We start from the raw sequence: 27,738 nt of genomic DNA, 5'->3' as shown, positions 1-27,738 counted from the left end.
CCAGAGAAAAGTGGACACTGTTCCAACTCTTTAAGCATGGTCTGGATTCAATCAGAGCTTTCCCTACCCTTCTGCCCTCCTCCCATGTTGTTGTGTCTTCTAGCTGTTAACAAGAAGAACTAACTCTGTCTCAGCTGAAACCAGGACACGTGTCCATCCTAATCCTACAGAGTTACTGCTGATGGTTTATTTATCATCTTAGATGTATTCAGTTCATCCTTTATCCTTCTTCTGTCTCTCACGTCAGTGAAAAGCTCAGGTAACCACCTATCTTCTACTGATAGATAAAACTCCGTCCCATAAAAAGGACAAGTAATCAATATCTGTTTGATATAAAAGGACAGGAATGCTATTTTTACTCCTGAAATTTTCAATGTGTACACAACCCTCTTCTGTCCATCATTTCCAGTATTTCAGTAGCCTGTATACAGTCTACAGGCCTGACTGTATACAATTTCTTAACTTATGCAATTCCGTTTGCTGGGTTAGGCTGTAGGTCCATATCCAATGATTGAGTAACTTACCCACAAGCGATTCTATAACTACTCTGTATGCAGTAGCATGTCTGTGAAGCTGCCACTGAGCACAGAGGCTAGTCATGCGGACTTGATAGGAATCCAAATTTGTCACCCCCAGGTACACTGAAAATTAAATACCAAAAAATTTTATTTACTCCTCTAATAAGACCTACAAGGCAAAATGACAAAAGAACTATAGTGAAACACTTGTGTCAATTCATTTCTAACAAATAATTTCAAACGCTACTTTAAAAATGTCCAGAAAATTCAAAATAGGAGAGAAAAAAAGAAGCGAATCTTTAGACCAAAAGTTTAGAATTTAAGTCAATATAGTTAAGATTAAATAATGAACACTGTTAAAAATTCAGTTACCACAAACAAGTACAAAAATATCATTATAATAGCAATATTTCTGTCAAAATCTAATTTAAAATTGAGGCTCAGATATATAGAGATTATATCAGATTATATAGAGAGAGCTAGGAAAAAAAAAAACAGACTAGATAGACTCTCCATTACAGAGATTTGTATCTACTACTATGCAAATATGTTTGGCTGACAAATAAAAACATCTGCTTTATGACCTCTGTCTTGCTAACGTCCAGCAGATTAATTTAAAGCCAGATATATTACGATAAAAAAAGAGAATTTCATTTCAGGAAAACAATTTGCACACAACTGAGAAAGTCTTCCATGTGAAAATTTATTCAGGGAGTTGCACAAAGCCATAGTTATAGCGAAAAAGAACCTGTAGAGATCTGAAGAGCATGAAATTATTCTTACAGGTTTTGGCTACGCCTGTTAGGGCATCACTGAAGCCCGTTGAGTATGAAGCGAATACTTTAACACTGTACTCCGTTCCACTGAAGAGATTCAGAATGAGAATGGTATTAATATCATCCCCTACAAAGGTCTCCAACGCAGGACCAGGGACTGCAAAAAATGAAATAGATTAGAAAATCATTTGCTCACCCGTTGAATTAGCAGGCAGTTAAAATAAATCTTAAGACATATCCAAAATTGCATGTGCTTCTAATGTTACTGCTTCTTTTTTTTTTTTGCTTTTGATTTTTTTACCCTACACAAAACCAAAGACACTCTGCTCAGTCCGTCCATGGACAGAAGCCACAAAACACTTGGGAAATTCAGCAGTGGGATTCATTAGGGCAGGGCTAGACACTGGCATCTGTTAAGACACTTTTGTTCTGCTTCAGTGACTTACTACTGCCCTAAATAGGCAGCCAAAGGTCTCCTCAGTTTGATGGTGTGCCAGGACCAACGGGGCGGACAGCAGTTGCCAGCCAGCAAAACAGTTCCTAAGGGGTTCTTATACAACAGCATCATTTAACACTGTGCAAAAACGATAACAAAAATAGAAAAGAATAAAACTTTCCCAATTCAGAACTGCAAACAGCTCCTTGTCACCTCTCTTAGCTGTTTTGGATATACTTCAGGAACCATGCAACAGTATCGTCTTTGGACAGTATGCTAGCCCCTTAATGGTCACACATTTGTGTTTCACTCTCAATAGAGGACCGTGTTTTTCTACAGAAATTTGAAGGAGAATGAGTGCCTTGTCTAGCTGCAATGTGCAGGTGGGCCAAGGATACAGCACAGACAAAATGGGCAATGAATAAAATGGCAAGTTTTTGGGGGAGGTGTAGGATGTGAGTAAAAGGAAACTAAAGCTTTGTTTACACTGTAAGGGTGAGTTGAAGGACAGGAGAACTCAGAACAGAGGTACAGGAGAAGAGCAAAGGTAGTCTCTGAAATAAATAGAAAGAGTCATGAAAGGACAGACTGAAAAAGCTGGGTTTGATCAGCCTTAAGGTTGGAAGCCTAAGGGAGAATCTTACTGCTGCCTACACCTCCCTAATGGCAGGAGGTAGAGAAGACAGAGAGAGAATCTCTTCTGAGGCAAACAGGAAGATTGTAAGAGAAAACAGACAAAATTTGCAACAGGTCAAATTTTGATTAGATATTAGGAAAAACAGTTTCACAATGAGGATAGTAAAAAACTGCAACAAATGTTTAGTGAGGTTTTGCAATTTTCATCCTTGGAGATATTACAAACGCAACTGGACAAGGTCCAGAAAAACCTGTTCCAAGCTGGCCTTGTTTTGATCAGGGAGTTGGACCAGATGATCTCAAGAGATCCCTTCCAACCTGTATCATGCTGTGACTCTGAAACTTTCATTTCAAAAGCTGAGACACCTAATTAATAGCACTTTCAAGGCTGTAACTGCAACTGTAAGATTTATGTACAAAACTCAGCAAAAGATGATGTCATTATACAGTCAAAAACAAATGCAAAAAAAGTCAGTTTAAAAACTCACTGTTGATAGGTTTGTAGACAATTCTGTAACCCATTGTTGGTGATGGCGGGGCATCCCAACTGATACGTAACCTGTTGTACCATTCCTCTGAGACACGTAAATTTCTAGGAGCAGACAAGGATACTAAAAGGAAACCAAACAGAGCTTTTACAAGTTTATCTCCTAAAAGCACGTGCATAAAACTCAAGACATGTACATGGAAAGAGTGAGATAGCCAGTACTCTCATTCTGACAATTTAAAATGCAAATTTGAATGTCTTTAAACAAATTCTTCCTTGACATTATGCTAGTGGATTAATGTTGATATATTTAAGAAAGTTATATCAAGTTATACCAAGAATTAATTACGATCTTGGTTCAACAAACAATGAATTTTCAAATTAATTCCCAGCTACATTTTTTTTTAAATTTGAGACAGTTCAGACATAATTATCTTTTATTTAAATAGTTCCTTTCAATCTGAGGGCACTAAAGTTTTTAATGTATAAATCACGCTCTTGTGAACACTTAATGCTTTCAAATGAAATCAAAGGAATGATTTACAATGATTTAAGTGTCTGCACAAATAGCACTTCATTTAGGCAGAAATTATGTAAATTAGGAGAATAATTCAATAAAATTATACTATCATGACTAGCAGTGCACAATGAGATGATTTTTTACCAATACACAGTAGAAAGGGAAGTTAAGCTACAGCTGAGTAATCTTTTGGTACTTGGTCAGTCAGAACTCTAGAGATAATGCAATCACTTTTATAAAAAGTTCAGCAGCATTTCTAATGACCTTTGGGAAGTAATGATCTCACACAAAAGAAAATTTAACAGTACAATGGTTGGTTTGATACTAACCCAGCAGGCATTGTTTACTTTACTTTCTGCATTAGTTGGCTTGTCCTTGGTGGGCTATCAAGGACTTAACAGCTTTATTACTCAACAAGTTTCTGCAAACCCACAGAATTTTAATATAAAATACAATTTGTCAATTAGAAGCAACCCATTGTTTATAAATCAATGAACTGAGATTAATATAAAGCTCAAGTCAAATAAGTCATGCAAAACAAGCTCACATTTATAATAAAACATATTACTACAGCCAAGGAAAAAGGCCAAAAGAATAAGCCTTTCTTCATGCATATCCAGGCCAAAGACAAACAGAAAGTTTTGTACTTACAAGTTTTTCCAGGAGCTGAGACGCTGACTCCTTCCCCATCAGAATAGATGGGAGTGATGGTAACTTTGTATTCTGTATCAGACAGCAGAGGCTGAAGCAGAAGAGTGTTCTGTCTCCCAGGCACCATTACCTGGATGGTCAGAAAATCAGAAACAACAAAGCTTAATGACTAGGGCCAAAACCTTCTTGTATCTTACATGATCTCTGACGCCACGTTCCACTAGTATTGCTTTATAGCGCTTGCATTTTTAAATATTTCTGGTGCTCTATGTTAAAATAAAAGACAAATTATCCACCCTTTTAACAGCTCTACTAGTTACACCTGAGTAAAATAAAAAAGCGAATGTGCCTATGGGAGAACACAGCTTTATATTAAACCTATGCGCCACTGCGGCTCCAGAAACCACTGGTACCATATGATTGTCCAAAGCTATGCCCATTAATAAAGGCTGATTTTTGTGTTCTTTGGAGTCAGAAAATTCTCCTTCCCTGGGAGGGAGGAAAATGAATTCAGGAGATTGGGAAGCATGAACTGAGCAATCAGGAACAAAACATGTTATAATCCAAAACATGGGATATTAGGAAAAAATTTTTTACCATGAGAGTTGTAGAACACTGGAACAGGTTGCCCAGAGAGGTGGTGGATGCTCCATCCCTGGAGACGTTCAAGGCCAGGTTGGACGAGGCCCTGAGCAACCTGATCTAGTTGGAGATATACCTATTCCTTGCAGGGGGGTTGGACTAGATGACCTTTGAAGGTCCCTTCCAGCCCTAACCATTCTATGATTCTATGTTTATCCTATCCGCATCCAGTCTGGGGACAAGGAAATGAAGGTAGCTGTTTCGGAGAGGAAGTAGCAGTACAATCTGTAACTAGCAGAGGATCTCAGACTGCCATTAAACATGGAAGATCTGCAGCAACAATACAACCGGACAACGTGGTAGAAGTAGAGAAGCTGTAGAAATCCCTCCAGGCAGTTTTGGTTGTGCTAGAGCAAATGTTTCAAACCACCAAATCAAGCATTGCTTCTTTTAATACAGTACAAGGCTTCCCCATAAACAGTTATCTCTGAAACTCTTCCATGGATTAGTATATTTTAGCCAGAGCCTCAAAACGAGTATCACAATAGTGGTGGTAGAGGTGTCAAAGTAAAGCCTTGCAATCTTTTAATTTGTCAGTAAAATTTTAATCTCAGAGAACCTCCAAAGCCTTAAGCACCCTGAAGGGTGCTTCTCAGAGAACCTCCTACCTGGCACATGTAGTGGACACGGCGAAAAAGAGAAACCAATCCTATGTCTCCTACACCAAACCTGTGCTCTGAACTGACGCTGTTGGAAGCAACAGTCCAAAGGTCCAATCTCATATTTTGGACCCTCCCTGGCCCATGTCCATTGTGTGAATCTATCACCTGAGTCAGCAAGCTCACATATTTGGCAAGCAGTTGAGAGATCTATAAGCCCTTTAAACTCAAGGGGAAAAAGCAGAAACTGAGCCGAAAAGTGTTTTGTTGTTTCAAAGAAGACTGATGCATGTGATGATGGCAGAACAAAATTTTCTGAACCGTATACTCAGAAAAGACAGCTCTCACCAGTTTTAACACTCCAGGATATATTCAAACTACTTGCAATTTTGGCAAGTGATACACAGAAGGAAATTAATCTACTACAGCCAGGTGTTGAGACTTGTCAAAAAAGTACTTCATTCATTGATCAAAACTGGATGAAACCATCTAAAGACATGTGCATGAAAGGTTCCCATGCTAAACTCTTCCATACACATACTCAAAACACACAAATCAAGTTTCAAAAAAAACAACCAGCTTTTTTAGTTTTTTTAGGAAAGGGGATGCAAGCATTGAGAACTCTTTTTTTTCCGTATGTGCACATCAGAGGTCTTCTATGGAACAACATAGTTTTGAGCAATGAGAAACATTCTTGGCTTTAAGGAAGAAAAAAAAATGTGATCCTTCCAGTATGTACAGTTACCCAAGAACACACATGCAATCTAGGGCTTGTCCCTTCTGTGTTGAAAAGTATTCTATTACATTTTCTACTCCCTGATTTTCAGCCAATTGCATCAAGGATTAAAAACCTTATTAATATTTTTATGGAAAGGGAGGAGTAACTGAAATTTATATCACTGAAATCAGAGCCAAAAAACTTAAGCATCCACCACAGACTTCTCACACTCTAGTGTATTTAAGCCCAAACTCCACAAAACTTTTGGGTTTTGCTTAAGAAATGTACTTAAATATATAAACTCTCCCCTAACAATTGAACGTCTATGTTATTTTACTGACATCTGCGTTACACCTCAGGTGCTTGAAGCCACATGACAAAATACATGCCTTCTGTTTCAAATGTGCTGAATTTTAAGTATAATCTTACGTCATTCCTTATTCAGTAAAGTATTTGTACACGTGACTAATTTCAAAGATGAAACATGATAAATCTGTTTGCTGAATTGTGACCAAAGATAATAAGACTTGAGAACGATTTGTGGAATTAGAGCCAAGACACCTACCTAATCTTACAATTTTATAATTATCTTTAATGAGCTTTTGAGTCAACTTTAATATCCTTCTGATAGCCAAAATTTGAATACCTTTCCTACAGTTCTAACTTCCTTTTAAAATAATAGTCATTAAATACTAAACCAGAACAACATTTATATCATCCAACAGAATTTGATTAAGCTTCCCAGAGGTGAAACAGTAAATCTGGGATCTGAATTTCAGAAACTTTCGGTTATTGTCAGAACAGTACAATTTAAGCCATTATGCTGTGCAAGTTTGCCACTGTATTATATAATATACTATCACATAGATGAGGTAAATTCATAAAGCACATTCTCCAGCCCAAAAGGAAATGAATACATTGAAAGTTCATTTTCCGATGATAGCTGAAAGAGATGGCTTAAAAGTAATTTTCTACCAAGGTCTCATAAAAGATGAATGAAATAAAATTGAACAAAGACTGATTCATATTTTTTTAGAAAAAAAATATTCAACAAAATCCTTTTAATATTTTTTATTGATAGTCTGATACAGGGCTAAAAATGTCAGCTGCCAGACATCAAAAAGAATATCCCATATTTTCGATATAACTGTTCTATGAACAGAAGTGAGTCACGACAGACACAGAAGAAGAATGATATGGGGAATATTTTTGCATTCTGAGCTATTTGCTGAGAAAATAACCTTGAACTATACAAAATTGCTGAAGGGAAAAAAAAAATCATTAAGATTGTCCTGTAGAAACATTTAAGAGTTGTTAAAACACAATCTCAAGAGACAAAATGGCCTAGGAATAAAAAAAATCCCTAAAACAAACAAAACAAAACAAAACAAACAAACAAAATGAAAACAAAACCAAAAAAAGTTAGACAAATTTAAAAAATAACGGAAAAAGAGGACAGGCAGCTAGTCTTTTAACTATGACTTCGTTGAACATCTGTGTGACTGGGCCTTGACCTTACATTTGAGTGCTGCTGCCTGCAGTGCAGCAGGCGCTTTACGATTAAAACTTTGAGGTTCAATCTCGCAGTAATACCAAACACGGATCTTTTACTAATTGCAACAGGAGTGTCATATAAGGAGACACCATGCCTTAGAAAATAATAAACAGACTTTTCAAGTTTATGAAGTCATTCACAAAGCCCGTACAGACCATTCTTACCGCTTCCTCAGCACGGTCATCATTCACAGTGAGATAGGTCACTCTGAACTGCTGAACTTTGTGATCTGAAATGTCCCATATCACCCTCAGACTTGAGGTTGTTTCATCATCTATAACAAGGTTTCTGACTCCTGTTCGAAAAACTAAAGCCAAAAATAATTTAATTAATATTTTCCCAATTCTATTTTTAGATTTAAAATTGTGCTAATTATCACCGAGTAGCTGCAAGCTCTACTGAAGTCACAGTGGTTCTGCAGATCCACAGTGGGGCAAACCCATATAGTTCAGTCATACTTGGCCTTAATGACATAAAATTTTTAACCTTTTAATTAAATAATAGTTATCCTATACTGCTATTAACATATATTTACCCCATCTGCTTTGTTTAAAGTACTTAGCCTACGGAGTTTTAGCATAATCAAAACTCCACCGCAACTAGAATGCTACAGAAGAATAGTAATCCAGAACCACTGTTCCTTCATAGCCAGTTTTCTAATTCCAAGGAAAACAAGCAGAACACTCAAAACTAAACAAAATTCTGAAGAGTTTCCAAGCTCATATTTACAAAGGGAAAGAGAGAAGAGCTGAATTTTCCAAATTAGTCTTTGTGTTCCTGTGTAATATCACTGGTATCATTCAGAGTCCCTATACTGTGTTATAGGTTGGATTCTCATCCAAATATGCGGGCACGTGTGGGAAGCTGGCCATAAGCAGAAGGGTGGTGCAAGAGTGCAACAGGGTGCACTGGTGACATCCCTTGCTTGGTGTCTACACCTCCACAAGACCTGCCGTGGCAGCATGCTGATCGCATGGACCAACAGGAACTGGGGTTATCAGCTTCTCGGAAATATCACAGCGCTCTGTCCCTAGATCTGAGTGTGCTCGTGGGGAGCCTTAGCTCTTTGCATTCAGCACTTCAACTGCTGGCATTTGTTCTGTTTACCTGCTGTGGTGGGCTTAGAAGTTGTGGTACTGGTAGTGGTCACCGTGGTAGGTATTGCAGTAGTCCTTGCAACTGAAAAACAATACTCAGCTCACTGACAATTCAACAAGACGTGGAAGTCACAGTCTTTATCTTATATTTCTAACTACGACAATGAAACTATGTGATCACACCTACAAGTATCCCACACACTTCAGGCATTTCAGAGACTACAAGGGAACTATTCATTTATTTCACTTTAGGCACATATATTTGCAGATTAGCACTAAGATCTACAGATAAGACATAATTATAAACTGTGCGATTAAATAAGAATGCACACAGTTTCCCACATTTTTGGCTGAACTATGCATAATGACTTCTACTTTGACCATTTGTTAAGGTTGTCAGATGATTAAATTGAAAGCTTTTTAAGGGTGCTTCACTTTTGTCCAAGTGAAAAACAGAAAATACACTTAGCATGGGTAAGGGCTTCTTGTCGTAACAGAAGGTTCAAGATTAAGCCTGCAATTAAATTACTAAGAATTAAATAAATTTTTGTTTTCACACATGGAAAATACAGCTGCTTACTTAACCAAGTCGCTACCCATAAAAAGAGAATGGATAGAGCAATCTACCCAAAATGCTGGCCACTGTTTCAATTACGAACTATAAATACACTGTACATGATTTTCAATTTTCATCTTTGTTACTTCCATGTTAATGTCACAGGATGCCTGGGTAAGCTTTTTGGACCACTATTTCAGCCAAGAGTGAATTCACATCTAGTGAGTATAAAGTACATAAATAAGAAAGAAAAGGGTATACAGTAAATCCAAAACATCTTAAGTGAAATTCTTGTAAATTATTTACTTTAAAACATTTATTCTCCCCCCCCCAAAATTCTAATATATCTTGTCATAAGGCACCCTGTTCAAAGACTAAATACTGAAACGTAGGATGGAAGAGTATCTACCCAGATCCAAAGGTTATTAATACCACAGCTCGGCTAGGGAGCCAAACCATCGCTTTGATTCAGTGCCATCTACCACATAATGTTAAAAAAGAAAAGAAAAAAATACAGTCAGCAAAGCCCTGGTGCTAAAACCACCACATTCCTCAATATCACAGCTACCCAAAGATGGACCATATTTTAAATATAAGAGATATGCATTAAATTTAAATCACTTAAATATCTCTAAAAACTACAATCAAGAGTTTGTCTTACATGTAGCTCCAAGAACAGCAACAATTTCACTTTCGCTTTCATCATCAAAAACTGCCAGCAAAGAAACTTCATATTCTGTGTTGGGCAACAGACCCTCAATAACATGGCTGTCTGCGTCCCCGTTTATGACGATCTAAGTAACACAGCAAATAAAAGAAAATCAGTTCTGCATTTCATTGATTTATACGAATTGACTGAAATAAAAGGAGGAAAATGGATTCTCCTTTAAAATAAATGAAATCTACACTCAGATCTGCCCAAAGAATTTATTAGCTATGTGGAAATAAAAAGTATCACAGAGTACATCTGGAAAAAACACTGTTAAGAATACTTAAGCTGTATTTATTATTTTGTGGCTGATTGTTCTAATATGTAGCCTTATACTTTCACCCATAACTAATTAATTGCTAAAGCTGACCATATGCATTTCGTACTAAATTGAATTTTCAACTAAAATTCAAAACATTCATCAATGAAAGCAATATAACAATAAAGCAATGATTAACTTTCATTCATGTTTCCACCATTTAAGCACTGTTATGACAAACCATTCAGCATCTCCCCAGCCTTACAAAACGCTCTTTCTCTACCAGAACCACAACCCGAGTTACGGCTCCAGACATCTGAGTGCGACCTGAAAGAACATTTGCTGCAGACCTGGGGATTAGGGCACACGTGCTGATGACAAGTTTCTTATATGGTGTGATGTTTTAAACAGCAATTTTCCTTATTTCTACCCGTGAGAGTAGCAGAAGATTCACATGTGCAATGTTAACCGTAAGCAGGTTTCACTTCAGGTTTTTGCATGATTCATTTATTTTATTGGAAGGGATTAACAGACAGGCAGGAGTTGGAGCTAAAGGGACTGTAAAGCAGAATGCAAGGAGCCCAAGTAGTAATTCCAGTAAAACGGGCTGACTGGTTTTGGGAATAGTTTTTGGGTTATGCAGACAGCTACTACGACAAACCAAACTTTCTCTAGGATAACACTGGCAAGTTTTTAAAAGTGGTCACCGTACACACAGAATCAAACTAAGACTTATAATGGAAATCAAACAATAGATACATGCTGCATAAAATCTACTACAGCAGTTAGCAGCAACAGTGAATCACACTTTATTCTTTTAATTACAACAGGAGATTTTCTGAGTTGGTCCTGGGGAAGAGGGACTCATAAAACTATCACAGAGCTTCTGAACTCAGGTACAGAACACAAAAGCAGAAAGAAATTAGTTGAGGCCATGTCTTCTACAACTATCAAACAATGATTTAGGCATCCCACACTGCACACTTTCTGGCACAGATTTTCTTGAGAAAACTTCAGGAATGAGCTTGAATGACCCTAGCTGTAAACTAAGTAGGTATAAGTAATTCCTTCCTTTCCAATTGCCCAGAGCCTCTAGTCGTGTATCAAATCACCATAAAATATCTATACATAGTTAACTATCTTACACAGAATTTTGGCACACTTTCTGAAGCATAACTTCTGTCACTCTCCACTCCCTGCGAATTTAGCCCACAGAGAAGACCAGAAAAAAAAGAACACAAAGTGCTGAACTTTCAAGAGGAGACGACAAACAACAGAAGCAAGAATAGTAATGAGCACATCAGTACAACAGCATGCATTCTCTACTGTAACCTAGAAATAAAAGGTCACAAATCTATTCTGGCTCTTCAGCGCTGACACCCCACTAAACGCTCCTCACCCATCAGCAGCGTGGGTGAAGTAAGCTGAGAGGTGTGTAATTGTCACCACCATTCCCTGACCCCACTCAGCTAATTGGCAAGTTGGGTCTTGGGAGAAAGACAGAGGGAGTGCATGTCATTTCTCTGCATGACTGATCACTCAGCTGGGAAAGAAGCTTAAAGAGGCAACAGCCTGGAGGTATTGTGCTATCCAAGGCTATCCAAGGCTCGACCCCATTAGAGAGGTCATGCAAGGAGAACAAGAAAGCAGCTCAGGTATTTTTAATATTTCAACGTACTAAAACATTAGGGCCTCCAGCAGTTCTCAGTGAATGTAATGAACAAGTAGAACCTTAAGAGTTCAAATATTTCTTGATTGTTTACTCTCACACTCAAAGAACATAGATACCACAAATCCCACTTAAAAAACCGCACATGGCTTGAAGGGATTCACTGACAGCTACTCACTGGAACTTAAACAGAAACAAATCAGTTCACCTACTGCAGAAGAAAATGCTAGGGGATGGCCTGTGATCACTCACTCCTCTGCCAGCTCCTACTTTTCCCTGCCCACTCCTGTAACTTCTTTCTTTCTTGCGTGACTACCTCTCATTACATGAAAGGAAAGAAAGAATCAGGCTAAGCTAAATTTACAGAAAAAATGCCTCATAACCTAATCTGAAACAACTGCTTTCTGCTCTAATAGGTAACAAAATTATGTAAGAAACCTAGGGCAGGTGGGAAATGTCATCTTCCACACTGAATTCTGTACCCAGATAAACAGTCTGCGGATGCGGCCTCTCTTCACAGTGCTCATGTCAAGAGAACAAGCTGTTTGCAACAGTCATTAAAGACTGAGGAGTACAAAAGAAGTCAAAAGAATGAGTAAAGAAAGAAAGAAAGGGAAAGAGAGAATGAGACAGACTATGAAAGATGAAAATTTGGGAAAGAGAGAGAAATTGTCTGTCTTTTTCTACTTCTAAAAACAGAATAAAACAGGAAAAGCTGAAGGCACGAAAAATCATTTAAAAATTCAGACTGATGAAAACGGCACTATGGAGAAGACCCGCAAGGGTCTAGAGCAAAAAAAATAGCATGAGAGGGAAAAAAAGAAAGAACCTTGAAGAGGAATAAAGGAACAATCCACAAAATTAACTATGTGCAAACTTTTCCCTTTGTAACATTACATAACTAAGGCTTCATAGGTAATTTTAGTGTGGCCAGCACATTACATAAATGTGGAGCCTTATGTGAGGATATCGCTGCTCTGCCTCAGCTACTGTCACCATCTTCATAGCAAAGTGAAGAACATGAACCTCTCAAAATTGAATTAGCATCAAACAGCAATGCTAGTCCTAGGGCAGTTCGCACATTACAGATGAGACTGATTATTCACAAAAGATCTCGTCTTTCCTCACTTCCTCTTCAAAAAGAAACTGGAATATTGATTTGATTTTAGTTTAGAGAGCTTTGCAGTAGGGCAGATTTTTCTGGAAGTTAATTGGCCATATTTAATTAGCAAAAGTTGCAGCATAGATGTCCTCACAATAGAATTCTGTCTTTCATTTCGCACCCTCAAAAAGCCAAGGCAACTCACCTCTTCAGATTCTCCTCCATCCAAAGGAATCCAAGCCAATCTGTAAAAAGCAATATCTGAGGAGGTGGGCTTCCAGCTGACCCTAAAACTATCTGTTGATGCTTCATCAATTTCCAAATGCTGGGGAGCGGGAACTCCTTCTGCAAAATATTATGCAAAAGAAAAGTGAGAGTAAATTATTCTCCAAGACTTGCATAGATGGCAACGTCAGGCACACACCATTTTACTTACAGTTTGTTACAAAGAGTATAACACGGGAGGTAGATAACAAAAGCACTACAGATTCTTCGCACACTTATTTGTACTTAAGGAAGTGGTTTTGTAGTTGGGAGAGGGGAATATACACAATACATGCTCTTTATCTACTCTAACTGGACAAGTCTCCTTGCCCTCTTTCCACTGAAGGAGCTCCATGCAGCCTTCACTCCCTCTCCTTTGCTCAGAGCTCTCTGTGCACCGTGTCCTTTTCTTTTCATCTGTCTCAAAGCAAAGTCCCAATCTCTGCTCTTTCCAGAGACTTTGTGTGCATTTCAATTTGCAGCTTGCATGTATCAATCTCTTGATCCATACATGTATGTTCTTCCTCTTCCACCTCATGTTACTCTTTCCTCCCTCAAAGTCCTTCTCTTTCCATTGGTATGTTAGAAAGCATTAATAAGCGTCATGAGTCACTTGTTTAATGCAGAACTACAGTTAGAGAAACTATAACTGTGCCAAGCGGACTACAGGAGCCTAAAATGTCTTATATTTTCTCCTTTTCATGTTCCAGTTTTTCAGTATGTATATAAGGTTCTACCCTTTATTGCCTAGATAGCTCACTGGTTAAATGTACGATTCAAAACTCATCACACTTCAACTGGAGAGACAAATGCCATCACACTGAACGATGCTTCAGCAAGCTGGGGAGATAAATGCTTTACTATCCAATTGCAATAAAAGATGCTTTAAAATGGCTGGTTGTGGAAAGACTTCAGAAATGAACCTTATCCACATAAGCATTTTCATGATGTCAAGAGATTACTCCCACGAGTAAGGATGCAATTGGCCCCACAATAAGGGAGCAAAGAAGCCGAAAACTCTAATGAAAATAACAGAAAGCGTTCCATATATCTGAATTCACAACCAGAGGCACTTGCTGTTACTGGTCTTACTTTCCAGTAAAGTAAGCGTATAAAAATTCTTCCTGGAAAATCTTCAAAAGCTCAGCAATACTCACTTGTGGTAAAGCTGCCAGTAAGCGGTTCAGATTGTCCTTCATCATACAGGGAGAAAATAGCAACAGTATACTCGGTAAGGGACGTCAGACTGTCTAGAGTATGGGTTGAAACACGACCAACTTCCACCTAGGGAAAGCACAATTTGCAATAGATATTGATCATACCCTCTACATCATCTGTGTCTGAAATTCTGCTGGGTAATCATGATACAGAAAGAGAATGTCATGTAATTAGTAGAGAAATTCTGTGAAACCGAACAAGTGTTAATTCAGGGCCACAATAGCTGACAAAGTCAATTAACATAGACAAACTAGAAAAAAAGGAGAATTCTGGTTATGACAAACTAGGGAAAGGGAGAATTCAGCCTTAGTAAGTCTAACTCACTAGCTAGCATATCAGCACTGCATGTTTAGGAACCCAGAAGGGGAAGGAACTTTTTAGGCCATTGAATCCAGTCCCTTATCATGGATTATCATTGCATAAACCATCATGTTTAACATTTGCCAAGAGAAAGGACGACAGTTTCATCTGGTCTCTATCCAGGCTGCAGTTAACACAGTTTTGCCAGGGATATAAAACTCAGAGCTGTATAAACTGACAGTTTACACAAAAGCAAACAAAAAAGCGCCACCTGCTCTTTGGACAGACATGAAGGAAAAGTTAAGAGGTAGATAACCTGCTGAACATTCACTACCACTATAAAGTATATTGCCACAAGCCTGAGATGTTCAAATACCATTGTGATGAGTACAGCCAGATATATTTTCTACATGAAGGGTAATCAACAGGAAGAGGTTAAGTGATTTCTAATTTAAATTTTAAGGGACACAGCAGAAAGAAAAGACAACACATTGCACAGGTATGCTCTCTTCTAAGCTTGGGAACAGTTTCTTCATGTTCAATACAAATATTCCATCTTGTATGGATGAAAGGCCAAATATGTCCCAGAAGAAACATAATTACACATAACTACTATTAAGGACTTTTTTTGAGGGCTAAGTTATCCATGACAACTTATTTTATAAGCGATCTGGCCTGTTTTAATAATTGGACTCATTTACTGCCATTATTTTTTTAAGACTTTTTCTGTATTTTTTCAGATCTCTGTATTAATATCAATCCATCCATTTTTCATTCTATCACAGAATTCATGCTGCTAAAAGCTATTATAAAGTACTTTTAGCAAAAAGGCATAATTAAATATTGCATAAGTAGATTATTAAATGCAAGAGTCTAAATTAGAACATCTTGGTATCATCTTGTCATTCTGTTCAAGCCAAATCATGCTTCTCGGAAGCGAGTTTTCAATATGTAATTAAAGCAATAAATCTTAAGAAAATGTGGCAAAGCCTTCAGATAGTCTTTTTGAACGAGCTTGAGTCCACGACGTATGACATATTGAAAGATTTGTTATCCAGACTGAATCAAGAATAAATATTTCCATACCATAACGTTTAGTCAAGATCCTGCACCTACAAAACATTGCTTATTTGAGTAGTTTCCTTCAGTTAATATGCACCAGCAATGACTGTTCTGGTATGTAAGAAATTCAGAGTACTGTCCCCCACACATATGATCTGCTCCAAATTTAGACACTGAGCAAACTCTTGTTTGCGCTAAGTTCCAGAATTCTTTGGCAAATCTTTTGTTATAGCGTGCAAGGCAGTTTTTGTTTATAAAAGTTATCCTTAATAATTACAGAAGTTTGGGGAGGTCTGAGATTGGTTAAGGGAAGGGAGGAGATAATAATTTACCTCATTGGTTTCTGTTCCATCTGTTTTAACATACATGATGCGATAGCCATTTACATTTTTGGAAGCAGGATCCCACGTTAGCTTAACACTGCTGTGTCCAACATGAGAAAATTTCAAGTTTGCTGGTGGACTCAGAGGCACTTGAAAAGGAAAGAGACAAAACCATGAAAGTGATTCCAGGTTTTAGCTGTGAAATTTTTCGTGTCTTGAAAATAAACAGCATGTTTTCCATTCAAAAATTTATATCACCAGCATTTATATTAAAAGACCTACATCAATGGAGCTACAGAAGTACTTAAAGGCAGGCAAAATGGCTTAGCTCTTTGCTGAAACAGAATTTTCAGTCTTGCTAAGTGCATCTCAAGTAATGTCGAAAAAGAAATAAATTATGTTCTTGTTCGTAGCACTTATCATAGCAAGATCTAACCTACACAATTCTTGCAATAAATTTGTGTAAATTAATATAATTCAACTAGATCCTTATTCTATGTTTTCCATGAGTATCCTGACAAAAGTATTTCATGACAATAGTATTTTGGCAAAAAACTTTCTGAATCCTAGAAGTCCCTGACATAAGGGTAAGTTTGTCCAAAAGCATAGCTAGCGCACAAGATCTCCAAAGATGCTATTTTTTTTCACTTCTACTTAACCTCTCCTCTTTCAGTGCACAAAGAAGCTGTTTCCTAACAGCAGCTCCAGTTAAAGCCATATTTATATACTATATATTCCTTGTCTGTCATGAGCTGAAGACAAAGTCATGCAAGATAGAGTCTCAGAGTGCATCCATTTTTCTTTCACACCAGAGAAAGCTATTTGTGCTGTCTGTTACTCTCAGCAGTACATTCTGTATTAGCCCAACATCTGCTAATTTCCTCTGAATTGTGAAACCTTTCTCTATCCATCCTGTCTTCACACACACACTCCTCACCAATCCATGTGGACAAATAAATATCAGCACTTTAGAAGCTGTTTCCCTCACACAAGAGCACACAGAAAAAAAGTAAAAGATAAAAAAAATATTATTATGTGGGATCTTTAGTCAGGCTGTGTATTGACTCACAATCTGCAAGCAAACACCTAACCAGCTTAGGAACAGTCAAGTCATCTTGGCTATGAGGAAAGAGAAGACGGGAACACATTGGAATTGCATTAGATGGGTTTGCCACACTTTCTGGCATTCCATGTATTCCTCAGAGTCTAGTGAAAGGCGTATCACGTGCTGGCTTTCCTTTCCACTTTCTGTCAGTCGTGGAATGCACTTCATTTCACCAACCAGGCCATACCACAAAATGCTTCAGTCTCAGCTCTTTCCTTTTGGAACCAACCTCCTGACAACGTTGCTCTCAACCAGACAGGCAGTCCTGCTGCCAGAGTTATGTGATATTTACCGTGAGTCTTGGATAAATCCTGGCCCCAAAAAGAAATTTCACCCCAGAAGGAGCTTGATGATCACGCCCCTCTTTGGCACTGAAAAAGGTTTCGCTACAGTAACTGAGATGATACAGTGTGTAGAATAATATTATTTACTAAATATGGAATAACAGATACTACACCTAAAACTACTGCAAATTAGGCAGATCACTGTCCAGGCACATATATGCATGTTCCAGGAAGAAAATACTAAGTAGCCTATTCATTAGTTGGAAGCCAGAAATAATCACATTGAAAGAAAAACAACAGAGTAGCTTAAATCTGAATCCAGACAGAGGAGACATTACCACTGAACACTGACCACGTGAGACACGTGTGCTCACCAAGAGCTTTCTTTCCTCCCAGACTGCCCCACTGCCTGATCAAAGCCTGTCAGAAGAGGGCTTATTTGAATAGCTGAATACAGAAGCTTAGAATCAATCTTCTTTCATATTACATTCTAAAGACCAGTCAGAGTTGGCTGCATTGAGTCATTCTAAAAATAAATGAAGATTGCAAGTTAGGTTTTTTTATTCTAGTCTGGTAACAGCAGTGATGATGGGCTGACTAACATATGTTACTAGCTTCTGCGGTCGTGAATCCTCAGCTTGTGCCAACGTATCTGGAATTTGCATGTGATCTTCCATCCAATGCGTTAGCCAGGTTTAGAGCTGTGCAGCCTCCGAGATCATATGGCGTGAAGTGAATTCAGGCTGGCACAGTCATAAACTACAGAAACTACTGTGTAGGATAAATGAAAACCAGATATTGAGCAGAGTCTAACCAAAAGCAAGGGGAAGGAAAAAAAAAGGAGCAGGACTGAGAAACAAAGAGAGGGAGAAAGGGATAGAGAGATAAAGAGCCAAAGATTTGATTTTCCAAGTGTTAGGAATCTTCTACACCCATTTCAAGTCCACAAACATGCTTAGGTTGCAGTAGTTCCCTATTGGCACTTGTCTGTCTACAACTGTTCTCTCAGAGATGAGCCAGTTCAAACAGCATTCCTAGAGCTTCTTCCACCATTAGTTGCTGACCTTACATGCAATTGCTCTGGCCCTTCTTTTTCTTAGCGTTCACATGCCTGAACTTCTCTCACCTGTTAAATTTAAGTCACTTTCACACTGGCTTACTCATGCCAGGAGCACAAAACAAGAGGAAGCAATCACTCCACTGCTGGGAGCAATAGAGATGTCACTGAATACAGTCCCAGAAATATCCCAGCAGCACAATCACTTATTTTCAATTCCTTTGTCTTCCAAATGCTGAGGCTATTTAGAGAGCTGACATGCACTGCTGTGTACAGTTAGCAGAGGACAGAATTTAGCTGGCAAAACTCTTGCTGCTTATTAAAAACACACCATCTATCATGAGTGCACAGGCGCTTTCCAACCCATCGGTTACCAGATGTTAGGCAGCAGGGGTTGGACAGAAACCTTCTCTTTGCTTCTTTACTGTCTATACTACTACTGAGCCAGAGGAATGAACTTCTGCATCTGAGCAGGATCCCACACACACCTGGTTCTCCGGCTACAGGAGGCTAAAGAGAGCAGTCTCAATTTAGCTCTATGTGGTGACTGGCCTTCATTCACCTTCAGCAAGTTCAGAAAACTGTCAGATGAACAGGGATAGCCATAGCACCACTACCAACAAGAGAGAAGAGTTCACAATCGTATCCCAAAATCAAACTCACATCCTCAGCCTCTATAAATTATGTATTTGCACTGAGAAACTTAAGCACAGTTAAGACCTTGCCCTATGGACTATTTAAATCACATTTTAAAATCAGATGTCTGCTCCAATATGTGTAAAGACTGCTCTGAAGTTTTATTAACACTTAAGTGAATATAGATATGTGCTACCTACATGTAGTTTCTTGTCCTGTAAGGGGATCACTAGCTTCTTCTCCAAACATGGCATAAACTGTGACTGTATATTCTGTATTTGGCAATAGTCCATCCAATTCAAGATCTGTTGAGGTCTCCCCGATTTTTATCTAAAAACACCACAAATAAAAAAGATACATTATTTTCAAATTAGCTCATGTTGGGGAAGAATACTATTTACACACTTGAAACTAGATATGTGATCAAATACTATGCTGAGTCTTTGTCTGATACTGTGCCTGCAGTACTTGGCCCAAGATTCAAATACAAAATCAAAATAACAAAATCGTCAAAAAGCCAGAAGCCAACACACAGGTAAGAGGACTGTAAAAGTAACCAGTCACCTTAGCAGTGACAAAATAGTCCTTTCTAGAATGCACAGCTCCTTTTCATTCCCAGCTACACCTTGTTTCATCTTTGGTCGCAGGACTGAAATTTCATAGGAGGAATTGATTTCTGTGCACATTGACATTGAGATTTGTTGATATTTAAGGTGTGTATCATTTTCCTCCTCCATCTCTTCACTGAAAGCCACATTAACATGGGCTAATTCATTGAAAAAAAAGCCTTTCTTCGGGGTAAGGCTCAGTCCTCCTGAATCAGCTCGTTTTCAGAGAGGCCCTGTTTTTAACAGAATTACGTGCTCCCAGCCACTCTTTCAGCACAGAGCACAAGTCTATGCGAGCTCTCGGTAGCTTCCTACACTCTCCACGAGTTCGCATGCCCCTGCACGCTTTTTAGTGTTCTTGCTTGAACAGAGCTCTTGTACATAATCTTAATTAAACATATAGAAACTTGAGCATAAAAACTTTTAAATTCCAGACCAGAAGTTTCATTGGAACTATGCTAGCAACTTTTGAAAATTCTACTGTTTTTTTCTATTTTAGTGACAGCAGACTGGGCTTTACTTTGTCCAACCTTCTTTTCCTTCTAAAAATCACTTTCAATGGAAGGCATTATATTAAAAGTTAAAAATAAAAGTTGAACAGAACTAAAAGAAAACTAATAAATGTCACATCTGCAAATTTTATTTACTTTAAAAGTCCTGGTGAGAACAAAGGCTAAACTTCATATTCTTCTGATAACACACTTAGAAAATATCTTAGTTTTAAATTTTCTTCCTTTGAAAGTTAGTTTTATATGATGACACAATATCATCTCATATATCATTTCAAAAGAGTCACTTTAATTCAGCTGAAATTGTTGCATTTTTATGGCAATGACATATAAAAACAATCAACTGGTACTTGCACTTTATTCACAGCCTGTAACACATACAATACTTAAGGCAGTCATGCAAAAAAAAAACCCAAAGTGTTTGCTGATCAAGTGGGAAGTTAAAGGCCATGTACTAGTTTATTCTTTAAAAGATTTATTTTTTTTGAATAATTGCTATTCAAATGAAAGCTCAATACATCACCTCCTTCTCATCTGCTGCCAATCCTTCCGTGAGCGGAGCATATAGGATCATGTAACCTGTGGCACCCGCTACTCCATTCCACTTCGCTCTCATGCTGCTTTGTGACACATCATACAATTGCAGATTCGATGCCATTGGCAAGGCGACTACAGTGGAACAAGAGACAGACACTTCAGTTGTCTCACTTGAACAACCAGCTATTTTTCATGCAGTTTATTTTACCCCAGGAAACACAAAGGAATATAGTTATCTCCAGGCACGGAAGTGCTGTCTGTATGCCACAACTATGAAGAGCTGATTAGTACATAAAAGAATGCAGAATTAGAGAAACGAGGAAATGATGACCTAACCAATTCTAACACCAGGGCACCATTACCCTTTACAAGGCATTTCAGCTCTTTGTCCTAAACGGCTTTCAAGTCGGAGGATTTCTGTTCTTTAAGCACCAAATCACTCTCTTCAGATCTCACCCTTTCTTCTCCCTGATCTGCAGGAGGATGACTGCTCGCTATCAAAGAATGGGCACGGTTCCTGTTAGGAACAACCAGTAGTCCCCAGAGGTGGCTCTTTCTGGCAAGAGTTCCCAAGCCAGAGCGTGGGACAGACGGCCATGAGGTGGGACACCCTGGAGGAAATGCTGAATGGGCACGTTGCGCACGTCAAAATATTTTGACTACAAACTATTGTGTGTTTAAGGCCTGAACTGTCCAAACTGGCTCCCAGGCCTATGTAAGTGGGATTATGCAAATGTGGGCTAGATCATCCATTGCAAATGATGGCAAATGCTAACCTGGTGAGCACAACTAAGCAGGCTGAGTGAAATTCAAACATTATGAGGAGGTTTACTGTGAATTAAGGCACCAGAACAAAGCATTAATCTGGGTTCCTGAATATGTCTTTGTATTTCTGTAACTCGAAAATGTAGCATTTTGCATTTCTCTAACCATCCTCACTTTCTTCCTCACACAGAATAACCATCCCAATGCCTCTACACTGCTGTTACGTCATTGATGGATCCCACCAAAATATCCAGTCACTGGAGAGATATAAGGGAACTTTGGATGCTCCTCTGGAACTTCCACACTGAGAATAGCCCCTAAATTGACTCAAAGGGTCTGAAAAAATCAGAAGGCAATTGGTAATTGATATCAAACCTTTCCTATTAGGAACTCAGTGAGACTTTAATAGGTTGGATGTTAAGCCTCTACAAAGCTCTGTTTCTGAAGAATCTGATCTGCAAACGCAGATTCAGCAACCAGTTCTAATTACAATACCAATAATTCACAGAGCTTCTCTAATCTCCTTGTCCAAACAAAAATTGCAGCCTGCCTAGCTGACATCTCCAAGGCGCAGTATATCTGTTGCATTATGTTCAACACGCTCTAACAGAGCTCTTAACTTCCCATGTAAAAACATGCCAGCCTCGTCCTTTCTTGTTCATGGAGGTCGTTCACTCGTTCAAGTCTGTAAACGTGGGCAAAACTTCAACCCAGGCCTCTCCTTAGGTTTCCACTTTCAGGTTACCCATCTATCTTCACTTCCAAATCTTTCACAGCCTACCTCCATCCTATTTAAACCTTGTTGATGTGTTGACTTATATTCTCATCAATTCCCACGCTTTCTCTAATTATAGGGAGAAACTATCCATAATAATTTTCAAATGTACTTCAGTATCCTCACTCAGAGCTCCACTCAGACCTCTGATACCTACAGAAAGAAACTACATGTTGAGATATTCTGAAGGCACTTTCTAGCACACTGTCTCACTCGTATTCAAACTGCTCCAGGATCACATAGAGGGTATCCATCACCTGTCCTTACTCTATCACCTTTTGTTTATTTTGATTCTAAAAACTACAAGAAAAGTATTCTCTAACTATAACTTATGACTCGTATTTTAACTCTTAACAGGAACTCCTAGATACTCTGGCAATATAAATAACAATTATCAAAGAGGTGACTGGAAATTAAACAAGTGGTGTTTTCTACTGGAATTTACAGCTGAAGAGCTCAGAATCTCAAATATAAATATCCAGTAGTTAATGCTGATTTGCATTTTGGACAGTTACCAGAGTACTCTAATACTCTAGTAACATAGGGATAAATTAAACCTAATAAAAACCAACGGGAATAAACTAAAATAGGTAAAAATATATTTGCAGTAAATTAAAATGTGAAGGCCTTTCATATTTATTTCAAGTTAGAAGTAACTATTAAACCAGAAACCTTTCTAATTTTTTGTACATTATGCATATTGAATGTCTCTAAATAAATTTCACATATCTGTAAGATATTTTCAATGTTCTATATGAACAAACATGATTGGTGGCTATTTTAATCTGTCAGCATCTCACACAACAGCCAGAATGTAAACTACAATTTTCCATAGTTTTCCATCAGGATAGTAAAAAATACTTTCAAACTGCAGGCGTTTTATCATGTGGAGTGATTAATACTAGCACATGTTAGACTGTTACTTCCAAGACACTACCAAAGACAGCTGTATAAAATGCTTGATCCTGCATGACCTTGGGGTGCGATCTGATCGGCTCTCAGAAAGCCAGCAGGGCTGGGCTCCGTCAGAACTTGACTAAGTGACTTCAAAGGAATACCAGGTGCAATACAAAACAATCCTGTTGGCTCAGTATGTGACTCTGTTCTCCCTGTCTCAACAAATTAAACAGGTCCCAACGCCGTGTTATGGGTGGAGATGACATTTTGGGAGTCTGAGACTAAAATAGAAGTCTCAAATAATTTTATATGACCCTATTTTATTTTCTTTTCAGATTGGAAAGATTAGCACTGACACAAAATCAAAGAACCATTGAGGATGAAAGGCATCTTTTCAGATCATGTAGTCTAACTTCCCTGTTCAGTCAGGGTCAGCTAGAGCAGGTTGCTCAGAACCGTGTCCAGCTGGGTTTTAAATTTCTCCAGAGATGTAGACTCCACAACCTCTCTGGATAATCTACTCTCATGTTTGATGACCATCACAATAAAATTGTGTCCTTTTCTGTTCAGATTTCATTTCACGTTTTTTTAATTTGTGTTCATTGACTCTTGTCCTGTCAGCGGGCACCACTGAGAAAAGTCTGGCTCTGTCTTCATTCCCCCCCATTAGGGATTTTTACATGTCAATAAGATCACCCTGAGCATTCTCTCCTCCAGGCTGAACAGCCACAGCTGTCTCAGCCTCTCCTGTCACTAAAGATGCTCCAAGCCCTTAATCATCTATGTGGCCTTTCATTGGACTCACTGCAGGAAGTCCACATCTCTGTTGTACTAGGGAACCCAGCACTTGACCAAGCATCCAGATGTGGCCTCATCAGTGCTGAGCAGAGGGCAAGAATCACCTCCCTCAACCTGCCGGCAATCCTTTTCTAATGCAATCTAGGAGGCTCTTGGCTTTCTTTGTGACAAAGGTGCATTGCTGGTTCACAGTCAACTTGTTGTTTACCAAGACTCTCAGGTCCTTCCCTACAGAGCTGCCTTCTAGATGGTCACCCCACAGTGTGTACTGACACATGGGGTTATTCCTTGCCAGGGGCACGACTTTGCACTTCCCTTTGTTGAACTCCATGAGGTCAAACATGTTTTCCCCTTCATATATCCATGCTGACTAATTCCAAGCACCTCCTTGTTCTTCAAGTGTTTGGAAAATGAATTCAAGGATTAGCTGCTCCATCACCTTTCCTGAGGATTGGGGGGACAATGAATCAGCCTGTAGTTCCCCAGATCCTGCCTCACAAAGGAGTAACATTTGCTTTCTTTCAGTGTTCAGGAACTTCTCCCAGTCACCAGTCACCTCTCCATCTCCCAGACGATCTATCAAGGATAATCAAGACTGTCCTCACAATGACATAAGCTAGCTCCCCCAGCACTCACAGGTGCAGCTGTCGTGGTTTGATGTGGAGGGGGGGGTGGTTCTGGTGGCAGGAGAGGGGTTTTAGTCCCTGTGACCTCCCCGGTCTTGGAACCGGGTTAGGCTTAGTTCTGGCCACCAGATCAGACTGCCATCCCCCTCGGGGTTGAGCCAATAGGGCGCCTCTGCGAATTGCCCTATTTAAGTCAGGACAAGGGAACCGGAAAAGGTGCTTCGCGCAGGATCGAGCAGAGAAGGGAGGAGGGCACTGCCCCCGCTCCCTGGCTCCCGGCCGGGCAGCTGCCTGCATCGGGCCGGCGCTGCCCACGGAGAATGGCGGCGGCGGAGCCAGCTGGGGAACTCGGGGGTACCCCACTCCCGGGGTGCCCACTGGGCTGAGTTCACCTGGAGAGGACTGAGATCTGAGAGAAACAGCCGCATCGACAGCAGGTCAGTGAGGATGGAGCGGGAGGAGGTGTGCCGGAGCCGAGTTTCCCCTACGGCTGATGGTGAGATGGCAGGCTGCCCCCCTGCAACCAGGACGGCCTCGGTGGAGCAGAGACCCACTCGCAGCCCGTGGAGAGAAGATGCCTGAGCCTGAGGATGGTCGTGTTGGGGTGCACGACAAGGCAGAGAGGCATCTGGAGTCTGCGTGACGACCCACGCCGGAGCGAGTGGCTACAGCTCCCTAAGTACCCGAGACTGTGGTAAAGCCCACACCGGAGCAATCTGTGGGGAAGGATTGTTTCCAGTGGGCTGGACTCACGTTGGAGAAGTTTGTGGATTTTTCCTCGTGGGTAGGGGATCCATTGGAGCAGGGGAAAAGGGTGTAAGGACTCCTTCTCCTTTAAGAAAGAAGCAGCAGTAACAGCACGGAATGAACTGACCTGCACTCCCCCAGTCCCTGCCCCCTGTGCTGCTGGGGGGAGGAGGTAGAGCCGGGAGGAAAAGGAAGGGGGGGGAAGATGTCGGTTTTAAGATCTGGTTTTGTTTCTTTCTGTCCTCTCAAGTAATCGGTTTTTGTTTCCCTTTGTCCTTCTAAGTAATCATTAATAAACTGTTTTGCTTTGAGAAAAGCTCTGCCTGTTTTGCCCAGGACCATGGTTGGTGGGTGCTCCCTCTGTTCTTGTCTCAACCCTCAGTCCCTTTGGTTTGTTTTTTTTTCCCTCTCCTCTCTACTTTACTGGAGAAGGAGAGACTGTGTGAGTTTTAGTTGCTGGATCAGCCTAAAACCACAACAGCAGCCCATCCTGTTTCACAGACTTATGTGTGTCCAGTTTGCTTAAGTGCTCCCTATACTGGTACTCCTCTAATGGTCCTTCTTTCTCTGCCACTGATCTCAGCAGTCTCGGATTTCCAAAGGCCATTTTAACTGGTAAAGCCTGAGTCAAAGAAAGTATTGAGTATCCCAGTGTATTCCACTTTGTTTGTCACCAGGTTCCCTGTCTCATTCAGGAGTGGGTCCATGTTTTCCTCAGTCTTCCTTTTATTGTTTATGCACTTGTAGAGTCTGCTTTCATTGCTCTTCACATCCCTTGCCAGATTCAGTTCCAAGTTGGCCTTGGCTTTCCTAAACTTACCCCTGCAAGATCAGACAGCAACTCTATACTTCCCCAGGGTCATCTGCCTCTTCTTCCATCAATTATACACTACCTTTTTATGTCTAATTTCTGTTAGGAGTTCCTTGCTTATTCATGCTGGCCTCCTGTCACCTTTGCTTAATTTCTTACTTGTCAGTATGGACCTTTCTTGAACTTGTAGGATGTGATCTTTGGGTATCCAGCTGCTCTTCTGGATCTCTCTTCTCTCCAGGGCCATATCCCTTGGGATTCTTCGAAGCACATCTCTGAGGAGACTGAAGACTGCTATCCTGAAATCCAGAGTTGTGGTTCTGCTTTTTGCACTCCTCCCTCCTCTTAGAATCCTGAATTTGACCATCTCATGGTCACTGTGGTCAAGGCTACCTGTGACTTTAAGACCTCCCATCAGGTCTTCCTTGGTTTTCAGCATCAGCTACAGCACCTTCTCTTGCTGGCTCCTCAATCATCTGTGTCAGTAAGCTGTTGTCAAAGCACTATAGAAATCTTCTAGATTGCTTGAGCCCTGCTCTGCTGTTCTTCCAGCAGATATCAGCTATTGATATATCACATATTGACCTCCTGGCTCCTAGCTTGAACTAAAAAGTTACTCTTTACTTCCGTTCCTAACATCTGTCATATTTACTAAAAAAGTAACTATATTTTGTATACAAATGCATAAAATTGATATAATCAACAGCAGCACATTTGCTCAGATAGGAGCACAGTCTCCATTATAGAACCCAAAACTGTAAACGCATTCATTCTAACAATATCCCAAGTCAGCATTTTACAGATAGAAAATAACTGAACCACTGGAAAACAAACTTCCAGAAGTTACCTTGAAACCTTTGGCACTGGGAATCACATGCAGGTGTTTCTGGTCCCACCTAATTTAGGGTTCAATACAACCAACTTCAAAGTTCAGCCTGGAGATAAAACCTCTCTCAGTGTCTAAATATCCACAGAGCATTTCGACTTAGGAACTTAGCCCAGAATTAATTCAAACATAAATTAATTTAAGGAAAGAAATTTTAAAAATTTAAATTAAATTAAGTTAATTAAAAGAAGCTAAATTGAAGAAGATTCCCTTCTGCATTTGTTTTTCACAGAGACTAATGCTCAAGCAGTGTGATTAAATGCAGACAGTCAAATTCATAAGGAACATGATCCGGATACTTACGTGTAGTTTCAGTTCCACGGAGGCCCTCACTAGCAGCATTCGAGTATATGGCAAATACAGCTATCTGGTATTCAGTTAAAGACATCAGGTTCTTCAGAACTGCTGTTGATACGTTTCCATCTACCACCACCTGTTTAGAAGAAAATTCAACTAAATATTCATAGAGCAAACTAACTGTATTACCATCAAATCAATCCATCCTTCTTTCAGGCAATTTTTACAGGGGCATCTAAGAATCAATATACTAAAGTTCAACTCACAAATCAAATTTGCTTTTGCTATCTTAATGTACAGTAA

The 27,738-nt window shown here is 39.5% G+C and overlaps 1 protein-coding gene across 2 annotated transcripts in view; it reads right to left on the bottom strand.

Moving 5' to 3' along the window:
• The window catches only part of COL14A1 (collagen type XIV alpha 1 chain), a 126,816-nt gene that overhangs the window by 55,587 nt on the left and 43,491 nt on the right, over positions 1-27,738 (bottom strand). For both annotated transcript variants that reach the window (XM_086609544.1, XM_086609545.1), the window contains exons 11-23: positions 27,442-27,571; positions 20,820-20,965; positions 19,380-19,509; positions 16,107-16,246; positions 14,352-14,478; positions 13,136-13,275; positions 9,853-9,985; positions 8,646-8,717; positions 7,694-7,845; positions 4,025-4,154; positions 2,855-2,977; positions 1,302-1,451; positions 525-641 (exon numbers count right to left, since the gene is read on the bottom strand). In XM_086609544.1, the coding sequence (XP_086465670.1) occupies positions 525-641; positions 1,302-1,451; positions 2,855-2,977; positions 4,025-4,154; positions 7,694-7,845; positions 8,646-8,717; positions 9,853-9,985; positions 13,136-13,275; positions 14,352-14,478; positions 16,107-16,246; positions 19,380-19,509; positions 20,820-20,965; positions 27,442-27,571 (1,690 nt within the window). The remainder of the gene's footprint in view (positions 1-524; positions 642-1,301; positions 1,452-2,854; positions 2,978-4,024; positions 4,155-7,693; positions 7,846-8,645; positions 8,718-9,852; positions 9,986-13,135; positions 13,276-14,351; positions 14,479-16,106; positions 16,247-19,379; positions 19,510-20,819; positions 20,966-27,441; positions 27,572-27,738) is intronic.

Source organism: Tauraco erythrolophus, chromosome 3, assembly GCF_009769465.1.
Source record: "Tauraco erythrolophus isolate bTauEry1 chromosome 3, bTauEry1.pri, whole genome shotgun sequence".
NCBI classification, from domain to species: domain Eukaryota; kingdom Metazoa; phylum Chordata; class Aves; order Musophagiformes; family Musophagidae; genus Tauraco; species Tauraco erythrolophus.
The sequence above is the reverse complement of the archived record's forward strand: the minus strand, read 5'-3'. Positions and strand labels throughout refer to the sequence as shown.